General features: G+C 37.5%; 2 protein-coding genes across 2 annotated transcripts; both read right to left on the reverse strand.

The window, feature by feature from the left end:
* Window positions 1–1,673: 1,673 nt before the first annotated feature.
* LOC134652713 (lipase member K-like) lies at window positions 1,674–2,921 on the reverse strand. Its single transcript, XM_063507875.1, has one exon. The coding sequence runs from the start codon at window positions 2,919–2,921 to the stop codon at window positions 1,674–1,676; it is 1,248 nt and encodes a 415-aa protein (XP_063363945.1).
* Window positions 2,922–12,308: 9,387 nt separating this feature from the next.
* Window positions 12,309–13,556, reverse strand: LOC134652714 (lipase 1-like). Its single transcript, XM_063507876.1, has one exon. The coding sequence runs from the start codon at window positions 13,554–13,556 to the stop codon at window positions 12,309–12,311; it is 1,248 nt and encodes a 415-aa protein (XP_063363946.1).
* Window positions 13,557–20,681: the final 7,125 nt, after the last annotated feature.

Below are 20,681 nucleotides of genomic sequence, written 5' to 3' on the forward strand. Positions count from 1 at the left end.
GATATCGCAAAGTTTCACTGTGTACGATTGTTTCAATGTTCGACAAGTGACCCTACCTATATTTTTATTTAAACAGTATGTATCACATGACCTGTCGCGAGTTTAACATTTTTACCCACCTCAAAAAGTGCACAGCGCCGCTAAAGAAGTTTTCACTACAAAATAGCCCTAAAACCTACATTCTAAGCCTAGGCCCCTCGACAAAGTGCCCATCACGCAGGCAGCATTCCCGCGCTGTATAGCGATAACAATCCTTTGCGCGAGAAAGCTACCTGCGCGAGAGTTTAATTTGCCCCCTGTTGCCTCCCTTGACCGCTTTCCAAGCTCCTTATGTGTATTGTGTACAAATAGCAATTGACAAAGAATATTAGTTCCGTATATCTATACTTACATTTTTCATCTACATCGTTTTCAACATACAATAGCTGTTGGTGTGGTAATACAGTTTTAGTTTATTGGGTCGAAAACATACTCCAACAGATTTCTTACAATTAAAAACACTCGTAAGCCAACTACCTACATCAAATCAAATTTAAACTAATCCTTAATTATACCTTCTTTTATTTTACGCCCGGGCCCCATAAAACTTGTTGACAACTCACCATTCTTGATTTTGGCCGTTTGCCTTGTAACTTTGAACCCTTTGAACCAATCGACGCTATTTCATAATTTTAAACATTCGATAAAATATAATTAAGATGTTTTAATATTTTAGATAATTAAAATGCACTATTTAGCGAAGAGTACCTTAATATTTAATAAATAAGAGTACTAAAATAGTTAATTAATTCGTGGAAAGTACTTCAAAAACTTTTTAGAAGCCTCTTAAAAGTTGTTTTTAAAGACCTAAGGTTTCGTTTTTTGTCTTTTTAGCTACGGAACCGTAATAAGCATAGTAATTGAGAACAAACGTTTCCTTAGTTAATATTATCTTAATTTTAAACTACCTAAGTGTATGTACCTATGTGTATGTATAATTCTTTATATTGTAGCTTGAATCTCAATTTAAAATAAACAGTTCCAATTTGTAGTTAAGAAATATAAATTAAAATACCGTGTAGATAATATATTATGTTACTTTTCTAACCACTGTGTAATTGTGATCCGCCGGTTTATGAAAACTATATCACAGCCTCATTTTAAGTATTACAGATATGATATTCTTTAAATCTGTATCATACTTTCCACAATATAATAATTTTAAAATGTATTTTAAATTTCTAATTTTGAGGCAAAGTACATTTTACTGGAAATCATTTTATCATATCTTAGGTACTTAACTTAAAATCGAGAGACAACCAAAGGAACGGCGACCAGAGTGAAACAAAGAATGGGGAACAAATAACAAAGTTTATTTCACAATATAATATATTTTTGTTTATATGAAACCAGGACAAGAACGCTGTATGAGGTACGACTAAATACATGCATAGATTTGTTATATTTGTTTATTTGATATATATAAAACATTTTTTGTTAATAGATACAAAAGGACTACTTTGTTGGGGACATCGACGTAAATACATATACATATGACTACTATCTGCAGTTTTTTTTCATTAATAAATGCGTATTAAAGCTATATTAAAGTTAATAAACGTAATAATGCAAAATATCGGTTCTTTAGCTTAATCAGAAATGTTAAATACTAGCAGTACCACTTTCAAACCTTTTCAACTTAGAGTCACATTACTATATTCTATCGTGTAGGTACTTTGTCTATTGTCGTTATAAAGGTTTAGGTATTTCAATATCTTTGGAAACAACGCACTACTTATATTCCTATTGATCACCATATCGAAATGATTCCAGAGAGGATCTTCCATGACCACAAACTCTTTAAGATTAGGTAGTTTGCTTACAAGCCACTCCGTGTCAATGATGTCCACTAAGCCATCGTTCTTCCCCTGGAAAACATAAGTTGGTACTGTAACGGCTGACAAGTTAAATTCAGGCGGATCTCCTCCATACAACTTCATGTTTTTCTCTGGGCCATAATCAAATTTACAGAACCTATCAACATTTATACTTTGTCCGTATCGAACCATGTTTTTGGTCGAAGTTCCTGCCGGGAAATGCGACAATGCCAACTTCAAGGTTTCCGTTGATAATGATGAGGGATGTGGCGCATCTATAATTGATATGATATTATACAGCACCTCAGGTATATACTGGCTAAGCAAATTTATTGGATCCAGCATTCCCTTCCACATATACTCTACCATGCCTATTTTTTGTAAAATATTTTGGTAGTCCCGTATAAACGTGGCCAGAGTCCTGAATAATACGGATTTTGTGTGCGTATTTTTGGTCGCTGGCGCCAGTGCGATGAGGACTTTCACTTTATCGCTGTACTCAGGTTTTTCGGAACACATCACGAAAAAACTCCCTGAGCCTTGCGAAACACCAATATAGTTGAGTTGAGGTTCCTCAGTTTGGTTTAACACTAAATCGATGGTGGCTGGTAAGTCATATTTTCCAATTTCGTCGACTGAGAAATCCCAGAAGGCTGTGTCCCTGTCAGGGTCCAGGGTTATATGCCTCCTGCCATCGTACGTGCCCCGAGCATTGCCTACCCAGATATCATAGCAAGAGTCTGCGAAGAGGTAAGGTAGTCCATTGTCAACTCCAGCGTCCAAAAAGCAGTCCGCACTAGCCAACAGGCCATTTATAAGTAACACTGGTGTTTTTGATTTTTCACCAACACATTTAGCACTGTAACTAATCCTGTATAAGTTCAAAAGGTATCCGTCTTCTGTCTGTACAGTGTAGTTTTTACTAATATAACCGTGTTGTGCGACTATTTGTGTAAAATTCTGGTCGTCACCTCCCGTGGTGAGTTGGAAAGTTACCCGAATAGTTAAGAGCGTTGTGAGACATCCCAAAAGGAGTATAGACACGGGCGCGCAGTTTAGTGCCATGTCGTACTAAGAATGTCGTAATAAATTTGTGGTATTCGACTATTAACAAATCGCAAGAGTGGTCATGGCCTTGGACTATAGGCTCGATTTATGCTGTCTTACACGCGACGCGCGTCAGAGGTGCGTTCACAACATAGACCTATTATATTACTTCGTAAGGATGTGCCTTAATACAGGCACTACGGAAGGGATCTGTTCATGGGTGTGAAAATCGCATTTATTCACACCAGCGCGCTCAGTCGGCAGCCGAGCGGCGCAATGTGAAGTTGTCACGTGCCTTTTACAATTTAAATAAACACTTCAAAAATATAGGCAGTTAACTGATTAAACATACAAATTATAAACTAAAATAAACCTAAGAATGAGTAAAAGTAACTTAACAAATAAAATATCACCCCTCACTCTGATTGTCTCTAAATAAATGTCTAGTTGTGTTGTGAAAGGGTGTAAAAACTATTACAGTAAAATCTCATAAATTTATGAGATTTCATAATTACAGATTACATTGAATTCTTGCTTAAAACAAATTTTGTAAAGGCGCCGTCCAAAGACACATTATAAAATAGACTAAGCTCTCGTCTCCGGCGAGCGTGCCGAACGAGACGACACCCGAAAGGGAGACTTCTGCTACCACATTAATTAAAATGAGTGTCTATTTTGTGGGTTTTTACGTGCTGGTTTACTGACTTAAGACTTTTCCCTTTAATAATAATATTTTTCTAAATGTTGTCATTCAGGAAAAATAAAGCTTCTTTGGTTGTTGAATATTTTGTACGTACGTAATTAAACATATAATGTAGGTATTTATTTTACATATTTTAGTATCTTTTAACTCCCACTTATTGCTACTTAAAAAAAAAAAAAAATAATTCAGCCTATACAGTGTGGAAAGATAAGTCGGGCCCTGGAGGGAAACTACCTTAAATCCTTAAGCTGGCTCATTTTACTTAAAGGAGACATTCCTTTATTTTTAAAAAGAAACAAAACTGCATTCAAAGATTTTCTAAAACTCGCTTGCCTCGCCCGGGACTCAAACCAACTAAAATTAAAAAACAAACACTCCCTATTTTATTATACTAATCGATACTATTATTATTCAGGATAAAATTTCTCTAACAAACATTTGGTCTTAAAAATAAAAATGATCGTTAAGTGTAACATCAACAAACGGGACGACTAGATGGCCTGCAAGAAGTCCAGACCTGACGCCCATGGACTTCTTTTTATGGTGTCATGTAAAAAATGTTATTTATTAAACTTGCTATGAAACCGTTCAAGAGCTAAGGGTTGCGGTATAAAATGTTATTAGGGGCATACACCACAACACTTTGCTGAAGGCTACAACAAATGAATTTCAACGGCGACTAATTTTGTGTAGCCGAGCCGGAACGAGGGGGCTCATTTCGAACAATTTATCAGTTAAATAATTTAAGTGTAACAAATTGATAGTAAAATAAAGTTAATGTTAGATTTAACGATCATTTTTATTTTTAAGACCAAATGTTTGTTAGAGAAATTTTATCCTGAATAATAATACTATCGATTAGTATCACTTAGTATAATAAAATAGGGAGTATTTGTTTTTATTAATTTTAGTTGGTTCGAGTCCCGGGCGAGGCAAGCGAGTTTTAGAAAATCTTTGAATGCAGTTTTTGTTTCTTTTAAAAATAAAGGAATGTCTCCTTTAAGTAAAATGAGCTAGCTTAAGGATTTAAGGTAGTTTCCCTCCAGGGCCCGACTTATCTTTCCACACTGTATACGTCCCACTGCTGCTGAGCACAGGCCTCCTCTGATACGTGAGAGGGCTTGGGCCAATGCGGATTGGGGACTTCACATACACCTTTGAATTTCTTCGCAGATGTATGCAGGTTTCCTTACAATGTTTTCCTTCGCCGAAAAGCTAGTGGTAAATATCAAATGATATTTCGTACATAAGTTCCGAAAAACTCATTGGTACGAGCCAGGATTTGAACCCGCGACCTCCGGATTGAAAGCCGGGCGTCATATCCACTCGGCCACCACCGCTTTTTATTTTTGATTGCCACTTAATATTATAATATCTGGGAGACCGAGCTTTGCTCGGAAAACATATAAAAACAAAGATGCGAATAGAAATAGTTATGCGCATTTTTCCAGAGATATAGCTAGATCGATTTTTCGTCCCCGAAAACTCCCATATAGCAAATTTCATCGAAATCGTTAGAGCCGTTTTTGAGATCCCTGAAATGTATATACATATAAATAAATAAGTAAATATACAAGAATTGCTCGTTTAAAGGTATAAGATTAACTGAGTTAATAAACTGGCACGGTGGAATTTGTAATTATGGCATTTATATAAAAGGGACCCACTGATTACCAGTCCGCCGGACGATATCGGCCTGTCAGTTGTTCGGAACTGTCAACTTTTTGTTCTAACTGACACCGTCCGGCGGACTGGTAATCAGTGGGGCCCCTTAATAACAAAAGGCGCATGTCTTGTTTAGCTGTCGTAACAATGGCACATTCATTCAATTGTCACTTTATCGTTGCCTTAAAGAAAAGAAAGAGACACCGCTCTCCCTCGAGGTATTTTGTTCGGCGCGAGGCGAAAGTACTTTAACATAATATGTCTCCGACTTGGCCGGTAGTACGCATACCATACAACAGATGGCGCCTGTGTTGCTTAACGAGAATGTTCAGTCGGAATTGTATGAACTCGCTTATTCCTAGTTTATATCTATGGTTCACAACTAGAGAACAAGAATAAGTTTACTTACTGACTTACTCCGTAAACTCCGTTGGCTCAGCGACCCAAAATGAGACTTAGCCTCCGACACAAGACAGCGCCACTTTCCTCGGTCCCAGTATAAATAAATAAATATTATGGAATTAATGGAATAATCTTACACAAATCGACCTAGGTACTCCCACAGTAAGCTCAATAAGGCGTGTGTTGTGGGTACGACGATATATAGTATATAGCACGCTTAACTTCAAACTCGGGTAGCTCGGGTCTTTGGATTTCCATCTGTCAGATTATGCGATTTTGGTGTTAAGAAAAGGTAATAGGGTAGATATTTGCTGAGAGAGTCGAATGATTTACCCGTGTTTGAAGTTAGGGCTCATTTAGACGGCGCGCGAACTCGTATACGATTTTAGTTACATTGAGGAGGATGTCAATTGAGGTGATAATTATCTTTTCAGCCGACCGATCAAATGACGTAATGTAGGTAATGAAACTCGCATGCGAGTTCTCGCACCGCTTAATGAGCCCAAATAGCAACACATACCTGTATAGATATATTTATAAGTACTTAAATACATAGAAAATGTCCATAACTAAGAAAGAAATATTTGTGACGAACATACAAATAAATGTCCTTACCGGGATTCGAACCCGTTGTATACCTACTTGCAATGAATTATGCGATCGACAACACAAACGCAATTCTTCCTATTCGCGATTCCCATACAATACGGATTCCACACAACTGCAGTTTACTACATTCGTGATTCCACACAGTTGTTTTTTAGGGTTCCGTACCCAAAGGGTAAAAATGGGACCCTATTACTAAGGCTCCGCTGTCCGTTCGTCCGTCCGTCCGTCCGTCCGTCTGTCACCAGGCTGTATCTCACGAACCGTGATAGCTAGACAGTTGAAATTTTCACAGATGATGTATTTCTGTTGTCGCTATAATAACAAATACTAAAAAACAGAATAAAATAAAGATTTAATTGGGGCTCCCATACAACAAACGTGATTTTTGACCGAAGTTAAGCAACGTCGGGCGGGGTCAGTACTTGGATGGGTGACCGTTTTTTTGCTTGTTTTTTGCTCTATTTTTTGTTGATGGTGCGGAACCCTCCGTGCGCGAGTCCGACTTGCACTTGGCCGGTTTTTTTACGCAATCGAGATTCTTCCGGCGCAATGAGGTACATGTTATAAGATCTTTTCAGTATATTTTGTTTTTTCACATGTCATTGTGTTCTAATAGAACACAATTACATGTGAAAAAACAAAACGATAGAACTTCTATCGTATAACTAGTTGAAACAAATCAACCGGTTTTAACATATAAAATGATCTGTCAATCAGTTGTTTTTTAACTCGACCGGGTTATTATTATTAAGGCCAACCCAACTTGCACCATCCCAATACCCCGGGGTTAAGCGGTTAAATCGTTAACCCAGTGTCAAATTGTACTGGTAACCATGGTAACTCCTGGTTTAACCGGATAACCCCGGGTTAGTCGAATGGTGCAAGTGAGTGAACTGATTTCCAGCAAAAGGGGAAGATTTTATACGTGTTCTTAAACATATATTTTTATAATTTACCACTAAGTATAATTTATTGATGAACATTTAAAAACTGCCCCTTCTCGTCATATATTGCCAGTGACGTACGCTCGGGACCTCATTATTAAAAGGCAAGATGAGAAGACGTGCTAATAGAAACCAATACTTAGTTATTTAGATATTACGTAACAAAAGGAGTACAATTTCAACGACTAAATCTATGAATTTTACATTTTGGCTCTAAAATCGATAACGGGCTCTTAAATACTAACACTTACAAACCTTTTCAACTTAGAGTCACATTACTATATTCTATCGTGTAGGTACTTTGTCTAATGTCGTTATAAAGGTTTAAGTATTTCAATATCTTTGGAAACAACGCACTACTTATATTTCTATTGATCACCATATCGAAATGATTCCACAGAGGATCTTCCATGACCACAAACTCTTTAAGATTAGGTAATTTGCTTACAAGCCACTCCGTGTCAATGATGTCCACTAAGCCATCGTTCTTCCCCTGGAAAACATAAGTTGGCGCTGTAACGGCTGACAAGTTAAATTCAGGCGGATCTCCTCCATACAACTCCATGTTTTTCTCTGGGCCATAATCAAATTTACAGAACCTATCAACTTTTAAACTTTGTCCGTATCGAACGATGTTTTTGGTCGAAGTTCCTGCCGGGAAATGTGTCAATGCCATCTTCAAGGTTTCCGTCGATAGTGATGAGGGATGTGACGCATCTATAATAGATATGATATTATACAGCACCTCAGGTATATACTGGCTAAGCAAATTTATTGGATCCAGCATTCCCTTCCACATGTACTCTACCATGCCTATTTTTTGTAAAATATTTTGGTAGTCCCGTATAAACGTGGCTATAGTCTTGAAAAATACGGATTTTGTGTGCGTATGTTTCGACGCTGGCGCCAGTGCGATGAGGACTTTCACTTTATCGCTGTACTCAGGTTTTTCGGAACACATCACGAAAAAACTCCCTGAGCCTTGCGAAACACCAATATAGTTAAGTTGAGGTTCCTCAGTTTGGTTTAACACTAAATCGATGGTGGCTGGTAAGTCATATTTTCCAATTTCGTCGACTGAGAAATCCCAGAAGTCTGTGTCCCTGTCAGGATCCAGGGTTATATGCCTCCTGCCATCGTACGTGCCCCGAGCATTGCCTACCCAGATATCATAGCAAGAGTCTGCGAGGAGGTAGGGTAGTCCATTGTCAACTCCAGCGTCCAAAAAGCAGTCTGCAGTAGCCAACAGGCCATTTATAAGTAACACTGGTGTTTTTAATTGTTCACCAACACATTTAGCACTGTAACTAATCCTGTATAAGTTCAAAAGGTATCCGTCTTCTGTTTGTACAGTGTAGTTTTTACTAATATAACCGTGTTGTGCGACTATTTGTGTAAAATTCTGGTCGTCACGTCCCGTGGTGAGTTGGAAAATTATCCGAATGGTTAAGAGCGTTGTGAGACATCCCAAAAGGAGTACAGACACGAGCGCGCAGTTTAGTGCCATGTCGTACTAAGAATGTCGTAATACTCGTAATAAATTTGTGGTATACGACTAAAATTAACAAATCGCGAGAGTGGTCATGGCCTTGGACTATAGGACCAATTTAAGGATGACTCGCGTTAGACTGGGCCGTGACCGGGCCCGAGCTTCCGGCGCTTCGATTTCTATGAAAAGCATCACGTGATCACCTGTCATTGTCATAGAAAAGTGAAGCGCCGGAAGCCCCGGACCGGACACGGCCCGGTCGGCCCGGTCTAACGTGAGTCATCCTTTATGCCGTCTTACACGCGACGCGCGTCAGAGGTGCGTTCGCAACATAGCAGGGATCGGAACCGGTTTTTTGCAAAAACTTAGAAATAACCATATTTTTCGAATTATTTTATACTCGAAATGTAGGACTCAGTTGTGTTTTTAGGTTACGACTTCGTATTATTAGATTGCTCAATTAGAAATGAAGTAATTAGCATAGAAAGAAAAAATACCGTTTCCGTTCCCATACAAAAAATACCGGTATCCGATCCCTGCGTGAACATACCTATTATATTACTTCGTAAGGATGTGCGGGCACTACGGAAGGGACCAGTTCATGGGTGTGAATATCGCATTTACTCACAACAGCGTGCTCAGTCGGTAGACGAGCGGCGCAATGTGAAGTTGTCACGTACCTACCGTAAAACGGGGTGAGTAGGTTTCGCGGGGAGAGGTGGGTTATGAATGGGGAGAGAAGGTTTGAGAGGGGGGTGAGAAGGGATTTTAAGGCTACTGCTACAAAAATAAAGTATTCCAATTTAAAATGGAGCTATAGTAATACGCATAATAAAAAAAATCGATCCAACAATCTTCCAAAATCACCTTTGTATGAAAACCCCTCTCACCCCAAATACGAGGCACTACGGGGTGAGGTGGGTTTTCCTCTTTATCGTCAAAGTTATGAAATGGAACTACCCAAAATAAAATAAAAACTAAAATACAAACGTCCGGAACACTTATTATATACACCATTCAGTTTTCATATGTAAAAATAAAATGTTATCGAGGTTTGAATTTCAGTTTTAACCCTACTCACCCCATTTTACGGTAATGCCTTTTACAATTTAAATAAATGTCTAGTTGTGTTGTGAAAGGGTGTAAAAACTGTTACAGAAAAATCTAATAAATTGATGAGATTTCGTTTTATCGGTAAGTAACAGATTACATTGATTTCTTGCTTAAAACAAATTTTGTAAAGGCGCCGTCAAAGACACATTATAAAATAGACTAAGCTCTCGTCTCCGACGAGCGTGCCGAACGAGACGACACCCGAAAAGGAGACCTGCTACCACATTCATTAAAATGAGTGTCTATTTTGTGGGTTTTTACGTGCTGGTTTACTGACTGAAGACTTTTCCTTTTAATAATAATATTTTTCTAAATGTTGTCATTCAGGAAAAATAAAGCTTCTTTGGTCGTTGAATATTTTGTACGTAGGTACTTAATTAAAAATATAATGTAGGTATTTATTTTACTTATTTTAGTATCTTTTAACTCCCACTTCTTGCTACTTAATATTATAATATCTGGGAGACCGAGCTTTGCTCGGAAAACATATAAAAACTCAAAAATGCGCGTTTTCCAGAGATATAGCTAGATCGATTTTTTCGCCCCCGAAAACTCCCATACCTATAGCATTACATTGTGCGTGTGGAAAAGCGAGAGGTTACGCGGTGAGGTAGTTCCCAGGTCAAAGGTAACGCGGTAAACCGAGCTCGCACGTTCTCCGCTGCCGCTGCCTCGGAATCCTCGGGGAGCGAGCCTAAATCCACGCGAACCTCATCCTCATCAGAATAGGTATGTAATTGTGCACTATCTTCACATAGGAAAACCTCGTTTGAAAAGATTTAGATTTTTGCATTTAATTTGTCGGTTTTAATTTAATATAAATATATTTTTATTGTAAACCATAGTCTATTAAATTTAGTACATCTAAAAACAAATGCCAATATAGTTATTGTTTAGTTATTCCTGTTGCGTATTTATGTGTTCACTAAAGGCTTTTTAACCCCCTACTAAATTATGAATGAATTGCAAAAATTAATTACGTAAGTAGCGCAGTTAAGAAGCTGATTAGTCTTAACTTAATTGATTCATTTGTGTTGTGTTACCAAAATTAAATATGTAAATTGTATTGTATTTATTGTACTTAATTCGTACACATATAAGTATATAGCATACGCTAACACACTTTAATGCATCTAACTTAAATAGAAATAGCTTAACTGTCGTAACACAATGGAATCAATTAACTTTAGACTAATTACAGGTGCTTAACTATGTACAATTTTTTTGCAATTCACTCCCAATACTGTTCCTATATTCTGTTCTGATAACTAGGTCAATAAAAATTTCAGGGAACTTCTTATACTTAATGTTAAACACCCTGAATGTTTAACATAAGTATGAGAAGTTCCCTGAATCTATCGATTTAAATATTCGCGTAATCAGCGTTTTAGCACTCCAGCAGTTACATTTTTGAAGTGGAAATATGTCGATATGAAGTTCAGACACAAAACCTCGCAATAACACGTATTAGGTAGGAATTCGGCGATTATTTTACTTAAAGGTTAAAAGTTGCTGGAAAACTATCTCAATACGGGCAATAAATCAAACCAGGTATAGTACAATTAATATAATATAATTTATCCGTGTAATTATGAATTAAGAAGATATGAGTTAATTATGACCTTGTAATAAATTTTTAAAAATTTATCGAGCAGCAATGTACTGCAAACATTACGAGCCATTCATGACTTGAGTGACATGACATTGCGAAATACGAGCTTTTCATAGTAACCGTTAATACAGTGTGTAAATCCAATACGGGCGAATATTTAAACGGTGGTTAGCATAGGACCTAAAAAGTATATTGAGATAGATTTTACTTAGAAATGCATTGAAAATTTTAACCATACAAAATAATTCGGCCCGCAATGTAATACACCACACAAGTTACGGGATACGAGCTTTTTAAAGTAACTGTCAACGCTTGTTGGCAGTTACTATAAAAAGCTCGTATCTAGTAATGTCATGTCATTTTCTGTTTCTTAATGTTTGCAGTACATTGCTGCTCGGTACATGTGGAAAAAATTAATCACGGGGTCATAATTAAGTGTAACTTAAAAAAACATTTTAATTAATGATAAGACGGGTAAATTCTATATCTGGTTTAATTTATTGCCCGTATTAGACTTACACACTGTATAAGCATCGACAATTGTTACTATATGCTCGTATCTCGTAACTTGTGTGTTGCCGCATTATTTTGTATGAGTAATATTTTCATTGTATTTCTCAGCAAAAGTTTAATCTCAATATACTTCTTAGGACACCCAATGTCGTTTAAAAGGGTTATGGAGCCTCTCTCTCTTATAGCTGCTAAGAAAAAAATTAACGCTATTAAATATTTATCGTTCAAAATTTCTATTTCACCAGCCAATGATGAATTTGAAGCTAAGTTATCAAACTGAATCATGCAAAATATCGGCTTGATACGTAGCTTTATCAGAAGTGTTAAATACTAGCAGTAACACTTTCAAACCTTTTCAACGTAGTGTCACATTACTATATTCTATCGTGTAAGTGCTTTGTCTAATGTCGTTATAAAGTTTTAAGTATTTCAGTATCTTTGGGAACAACGCACTACTTATATTCCTATTGATCACCATATCGAAATGATTCCAGAGAGGATCTTCCATGACCACAAACTCTTTAAGATTAGGTAGTTTGCTTACAAGCCACTCCGTGTCAATGATGTCCACCAAGCCATCGTTCATCCCCTGGAAAACATAAGTTGGCACTGTAACGGCTGACAAGTTGAATTCAGGCGGATCTCCTCCATACAACTCCATGTTTTTCTCTGGGCCATAATCAAATTTACAGAACCTATCAACTTTTAAACTTTGTCCGTATCGAACGATGTTTTTGGTCGAAGTTCCTGCCGGGAAATGTGTCAATGCCAACTTCAAGGTTTCCGTCGATAGTGATGAGGGATGTGGCGCATCTATAATAGATATGATATTATACAGCATCTCAGGTATATACTGGCAAAGCAAATTTATAGGATCCAGCATTCCCTTCCACATATACTCTACCATGCCTATCCGTTGTAAAATATTTTGGTAGTCCCGTATAAACGTGGCCATAGTCTTGAAAAATACGGATTTTGTGTGCGTATGTTTCGACGCTGGCGCCAGTCCGATGAGGACTTTCACTTTATCGCTGTAGTCAGGTTTTTCAGAACACATCACGAAAAAACTCCCTGAGCCTTGCGAAACACCAATATAGTTAAGTTTAGGTTCCTCAGTTTGGTTTAACACTAAATCGATGGTGGCGGGTAAGTCATATTTTCCAATTTCGTCGACTGAGAAATCCCAGAAGGCTGTATCCCTGTCAGGGTCCAGGGTTATATGCCTCCTGCCGTCGTACGTGCCCCGAGCATTTCCAACCCAGACATCGTAGCAAGAGTCTGCGAGGAGGTAAGGTAGTCCATTGTCAACTCCAGCGTCCAAAAAGCAGTCCGCACTAGCCAACAGGCCATTTATAAGTAACACTGGTGTTTTTATTTTTTTACTAACACATTTAGCACTGTAAGTAATCCTGTATAAGTTCAGAAGGTATCCGTCTTCTGTCTGTACAGTGTAGTTTTTACTAATATAACCGTGTTGTGCGACTATTTGTGTAAAATTCCGGTCGTCGCGTCCCGTGGTGAGTTGGAAAATTACCCGAATGGTTGAAAACGTTGTGAGACATCCTAAAAGGAGTACAGACACGAGCGCGCAGTTTAGTGCCATGTCTGATATGTACTAAGATGAATAAATTTGTGATATAGGTAGGTACATAAATGAGAGTAGGTATACCAGATTGTGATCATATACGAAGTGAAGTCTGGTTGTGCTTTGCTGATGTACCTATAAAGGTGCGTTTACAAATGAATTAATTTATTATCTACGCAACAAAGGGAACAAAAGGTTTATGCTTACAGCCTGATTTGACCCGTACAAACATACATATAGTAACTTATACATTTCAAGTCATTTCTTGTAAAAGTCATGGGTCATGGGTAATTTATTATGCTGATTGCTGACAAACACGAACTGCACGTCAACGGAGAATTATTAGGATACCCTTCAGGTACGGAGCCATGATACGTTTTTGTCAAAATTCAATTATTTTGACACTAGTTTTTATCGTTGACTGTACTTTTTTTCCACAGTCAACTAATACTCAACGAGACAATTCTAACAACCCTCAACATAATTACGTTGTATTATTATATCACCGAGTTCCTATGGCCACCTCCTGTCTCCATCATCAGATCAGCTCGATGGTATCATAATATTGCATTGTCATCCGACTTACATATGTATGCAAATTTTCAGCTTTTAAATTGTAAAAATTCAATTATTATGATACCATAGTTTTTATCGTTGACTGTAATTTTCTTTCCACAGTCAACTAATACTCAACGAGACAATTCTAACAACCCTATACACAATTACGTTGCTTTATTTTATCACCGAGTTCCTATGGCCACCTCCTGTCTCCATCATCAGATCAGCTCGATGGTATCATAATATTGCATTGTCATCCGACTTACATATGTATGCAAATTTTCAGCTTTTAAAATGTAAAAATTCAATTATTATGATACCATCGTTTTTATCGTTGACTGTAATTTTCTTTCCACAGTCAACTAATACTCAACGAGACAATTCTAACAACCCTATACACAATTACGTTGCTTTATTTTATCACCGAGTTCCTATGGCCACCTCCTGTCTCCATCATCAGATCAGCTCGATGGTATCATAATATTGCATTGTCATCCGACTTACATATTGATGCAAAATTTCAGCTTCATTGGAAGTCGGAAAGTGGGTCAAATTTAGCTTGCAAGATTTGACCCGTACGAGTACAAACATAGTTATTAACTACTTATTTGCATAGGTACATTGCAAGTTAAATAAAATCTTGTAATAATAAAAAATACGTAGAATTTTTAAATGTATCCTCCTTTCTTAAGATTTTATATAGTAAAGGTGCCTATGGGCCTTGTTTTTAATTGACACCACACCAGTATGCAATTGTGCATCCCTCCTTATCTATAACGTCATCAATGCGAGAGCTCTTACGTACACATGTACATGCCCTTGAAGGCGCTTTGACCCGATCGCCTACGATTGGGTAAATGGTATTAACATCAGTGTACTAAATCTGAGCCCACCAAAAACATTTCATGTAAAATGTTGCTAAGACGAAAACATAAGGCTCGCACTATAAAAAATTATCAGATCTCTTGAAGAGCCAAGCTTCTAACTCTACAATCCCTAACTTCACAAACTCTACACCTTAGTTAAAATATGTGGCTTGGCCGATTCGTTACTACGTTAATATTGTATTGGCACCGTGCGAAGTCGGTGGAGGGGGAAGTGGCGCTGATCGTCACAAACACAGGTAATCTTATGGAATGTCCGACATTAGTACTAGCGGCAGTCGCTTGAGTCCATAAGATTTAACGTAGAAAGTCCGACAAAATGAGGGCAGCACCAGTCGTGCACATAGCGACAAGGTAAAAAATAAAAAATAATTATAAAAAAATGCTGTTATTTCGGACAGGGTATCACCATCGCCATCTGCACGAGTAATGTATGGCGTCATCTATTCGAGCATATTTTTTTCTCGATTTTCCGAGGTACGTTTCTTTCTTAAACTTTACTTATACTTATACGGAGTTACATAAAATTCTATCTTATATGGTAAGGGGTTATGGATGGCCATAATACCCCAACTTGAACTGCCCATCTCTCCTTTTCGTCCGGGAGAGAAGACCACGCCTATTATGGATAGCTTTATCCATCTTTATCCACGTGATAAAATAACTGTCACTGTTTAACACCGTGGGAAAGAAAGTGACGGACACCGTTTTATCACGCTGTCATGTAGACAAGAACGACCATCATATCCGTACGATCGTGTCATTCACGACCACGCGCAGATTTGTCAAATCTAACCTTTAATATAGTTCGTTTTTTTAGCATTAGAAATAAGGTAAACAATCTTGATGCGTCTTTTAATTGAAAAACACATTTTAAAAATAAGTTACGGTAAATATGTAACAATTATGAAACTAATACGAACTTTTATAGCTTTCATAAGTAATAGTTATTGATTTTTAAAAAGTGTTATTCAATTAAAAGACATGTCAAAATCGCTTACCTTCTTTCAAGTTCTTTCTAATGCTAAAAAAAAACGAACTATAGTATGACATTAGGTACGAATCAGAGCACGCGTCTGCGTAAATTAAAAGATCTGTACGTCGTACATGACATAGTTGGGACTAAAAAGAATAAAAAAAAATAATTTATTCAGGTGAAATAAACCCTAAGCGCCACTTGCACCATCCCACTAACCCGGGGTTAACCGGTTAAATCGTTAACTCAGTGTCAAATTGCACTGGTAACCATGGTAACTCCAGGTTTAGCCGGTTGACCCCGGTTTAGTGAATGGTGCAAGTGGCCCTAATATACATATTCTTTTCTTCTGCCAAACTGCAGGACAGTTTGTTGACAGAGGGAACTCCCTTAAAACATAGATGGGTAAACTTAGCTAATTGCCTAATTAGGTGTTATAACAGTATATCTTATTGCTATATTATCTACCTGCGACAGGTAGGTAGTCCCGCTCTTCCATTTACTTAAAAAAATAACATAAATGCAATTATCACCAGAACTTTAAAAAACAACCTATAAATTTTAGGGTAATTCCGGGGTAGTTGGCCATAGTTTTTTAGGACTCGATAAAAAAATTAGTTTACATGTAATTGAATAAATATTTACTTCTTCATAAACTTTGATTAATTGACTTTCAAAAATGAAAGAAACAAAAAATATTTCTATTGCGAACAGCTTAAAAAAATGTTTAAATTCTTTTTACAACTGGCCATCTCTCCCGAGGTATCCGCGAGTGATGATCATATCATTACAGGAGAGATGGTCATAATAACATAACTCTTCATTTGAGTATAATTTATTATTCGTTTTTATTCCCCAAGTCCCTTTTCTTCTCAAGACCCCGCTTAGGCCACCTAATATGTACTAGCAAACAGCGCACTCAACGCAATAATGGAGGAGAAGAGGCACGTGATATTTTTCCCACACCTGCAATAGTTATATTTCTAAATGAACTCCATTTTCCTTTTTAATCGTTATCATGCATAGGGGGACGTTGTCACTGATATCTGCCCTAGTAGCACGGTAGCATTTTTATCGTTTATCACCATGCCTGTCACGTTCTAACAAGTATGTAAGTGCGAAAGTGACGGGCATAGTGATAGTCGATAAAAATGGAACCGTGCTGAGCCCGCTGATAACCTTTGGAATACCTAATTCGTGATAGATACATCTTCATCACTGTGTGCCTTTACGGCCATATGGCCATAATACCCCAACTTGAACTGCCCATCTCTCCTTTTCGTCCGGGAGAGAAGACCACGCCTAAAATTAAAACAAATTGAGACTCGAGCTTCATTCTTATTTAGGTTAAAACAATACTACAACGTATACTTTGCACCAAAAGCAAATAACACCATTAAAATAAAACACTAGCATGACCACCATGTAAAATATGAACCCTCTAAGAAATATTTGCACTAGTCAAAACGATGAACAAGGATTTTACGTACTTTTACAAGTTTTACCCCCAAAATTTTGGCCATATCTTTGCTCCCAAGCATGACGTGAAGCGTAGGTACTAAACAAGAACTAGCGACATCTAGCCATCAGAACCATGAAATATTTGGATGGACCATCTCCCCCTTATGGCCATCTACCCCGGCATTATCCTAATAAGTTCAACATTTTCTTAATGCGTTTTCACACGAGTCATAACATAAAGGACAAATTTCAGGGATACAATACAACGCACGATGAGGTAAAAACAATTATCACAGGAATATATATTATTTGATGACACATATACTTATACATCCTCCTGAGTCCCGCTTGTCATTTTTGCAGTTTTGAATTTGGAACCTTGTACCTATTTTATTTTAATCCCAAATTCTAATTTGGATTCAATCCTTTATAAAGGCCTCAGGGACTCCGGAGGATATACAAAGTATCTGTCACCTCACCTAACAGGTAGTTTTGTTAAGAATTTAATGAAAAACTAGTAAGACAACAACGCGTTGCCTGGTGTTTGCCTAATACGTACCTATAACAGCTATAAAATACCGGTTTAGCCAAAATCCTTCATTTATAAAATATACCTATCTTACGATATTAAGTATACAAAACCGTAGATTAGGAAAGCAAATAATGTATGGTTTCGTAAAACATTTAATAGGAATGTTGACATATAAAATGTATTCTCCAAAAAAATATTGCTAAAATCTAAAACGTAGACAGCATGAAGTTTTTTACACAATTACTATTTTTAATAATAGATAGTTCTACAATAAATTGTCGTTAATATGACCGTGACCTCACACCGTAATATCAAATTGTTTTGACAGTTCAAAAAAAGAAGTTAGGGCCTACCGCGAACCATTTCCTCGTTAGCTTAAATTAACATCCCGACGTTTCGAACCCTTTACACCGTTCGGTTCCAACCAAAATCGAAGTTTTAGTTAGGTACTAAAAGTTTACTTGAATTATATAAAAAGTTTGTCAACTTTTTATACTTACTTGCTTGTGTACTTTTATAAAAAGCTGTCAAACTTGTTGCCAACGCTATAATTAAATATAATTTAGCAGAAAACTGTGAAAATTTTCATAAAATACATAATTTAGTTGCTATGTTTTGTATTTGGTTACACTGGGAAATTTAAGTTAATCACACCCATTTACATTAGTTGTTGATTACTACCAAAAAAATAAACTATAAAGTAGAGATGTCCAATAGATCTGTTGGCGTTATTTCTTTCTAAATCTGTATATCTTATATATGTCTTATGTTGTTGTTCAATCACTGATCAACATCACTAAAGGCAGTGTTGTTACTATATTTTATCGTGTTTGTACTCTGTCCATTATTATAAAGTCTCAAGTATTTTAAAATCTTTGGAAACAACGCACTTCCGATATCCTTATGAATCACCATATTTAAGTGATTCCAGAGAGCATCTTCCATGAACACAAATTCTTTAACATTAGGTAGTTTGCTAACAAGCCATTCCACGTCAATGGGGTCCACAATCACATCATTCTTGCCCTGGATAATATAAGTTGGAACTGTAACTGCTGACAAGTTGAATTCAGGTGGATCTCCTCCATATATCTCTATGTTTTTCTCTAGGCCATAATCATATTTACAGTATCTATCAACGTGTACGCTTTGCCCGTATCGAACTAAGTTTTTGGTCGAAGTTCCTGCCGGGAAATGCGCCAGTGCCAATTGCATGGTTTCTATCGACATTGATTCAGGATTTGGCGCATCTAGAATAGACATGACAAAGAACAACACCTGAGGCGTGTACTGGCTCAGCCAACTTATCGGACTCATAATTCCCCTCCACATAAACTCTACCATACCTATTTTTTGTAAAATATTATGGTAGTCCCGTGTAAATGTCGTCACGGCCCGAAATAATGAGGATTTTGAGTGTGTATGTTTAGACGCAGGCGCTAGTCCGATCAGGACCTTAACTTTATCGCTGTACTCAGGTCTTTCGGAACACATCACGAAAAAACTCCCTGAGCCTTGCGAAACACCAATATAGTTAAGTTGAGGTTCCTCAGTTTGGTTTAACACTAAATCGATGGTGGCTGGTAAGTCATATTTTCCAATTTCGTCTACCGAAAAATCCCAGAAGGCTGTGTCCCTATCAGGGTTCAGGGTTATATGCCTCCTGCCTTCGTACGTGCCCCGAGCATTGCCTACCCAGATATCATAGCAAGAGTCTGCGAGGAGGTAAGGTAGTCCATTGTCAACACCAGCGTCCAAAAAGCAGTCCGCAGTAGCCAATAGGCCATTTAAAAGTAACACTGGTGTTTTTGTTTTTTCACTATTACATTTGGCACTGTAAGTAATCCTGTATAAGTTAAGGAGGTATCCGTCTTCTGTTTGTACTGTGTAATTTTTACTTATGTAACCGTGTTGAGCGACTATTTGTGTGAAATTCCGGTCGTCCCGTCCCGTGGTGAGTTGGAAAATTACCCGGATGCTTGAGAACGTGGTAAAACATCCTAAAAGGAATACGATAACGAACGTCCAGCTCATTGCTATGTCAGACACATACTAAAATGGATACATTTTCAATATAAGACTATTAACAAATCGCAAGAGTGGTCATGGCCATGGACTAAGGCTCGATTTTTGTTGGCCGGCGCATAAGGTGCGTTCACAACTAGAGAACAAGAATAAGTTTAAGTAAACTTACAATGAGGTACATAAGATCTTTTCACTCGTAAAGCCTATAAAAAAGGTTATGCACATTACGCAGTAGTTTTTAGGGTTCCGTACCCAAAGGGTAAAAACGGGACCCTATTACTAAGACTCCGCTGTCCATCCGTCCGTCCGTCCGTCCGTCCGTCCGTCCGTCCGTCCATCCGTCCGTCCGACCGTCTGTCACCAGGCTGTATCTCAGGAACCGTGATAGCTAGACAGTTGAAATTTTCACAGATGATGTATTTCTGTTGCCGTTATAACAACAAATACTAAAAACAGAATAAAATAAAGATTTAAGTGGGGCTCCCATACAACAAACATGATTTTTGACCGAAGTTAAGCAACGTCGGGCGGGGTCAGTACTTGGATGGGTGACCGTTTTTTTGCTTGTTTTGCTCTATTTTTTGTTGATGGTGCGGAACCCTCCGTGCGCGAGTCCGACTCGCACTTGGCCGGTTTTTTTCACAGGTGTTCTATCGTATAACAGTTGAAACAAATCAGTCTATCTGTCAATCAGTTGTTTTTTTGTT

This window comes from Cydia amplana, chromosome 12, assembly GCF_948474715.1.
Source record: "Cydia amplana chromosome 12, ilCydAmpl1.1, whole genome shotgun sequence".
Lineage (NCBI taxonomy): Eukaryota > Metazoa > Arthropoda > Insecta > Lepidoptera > Tortricidae > Cydia > Cydia amplana.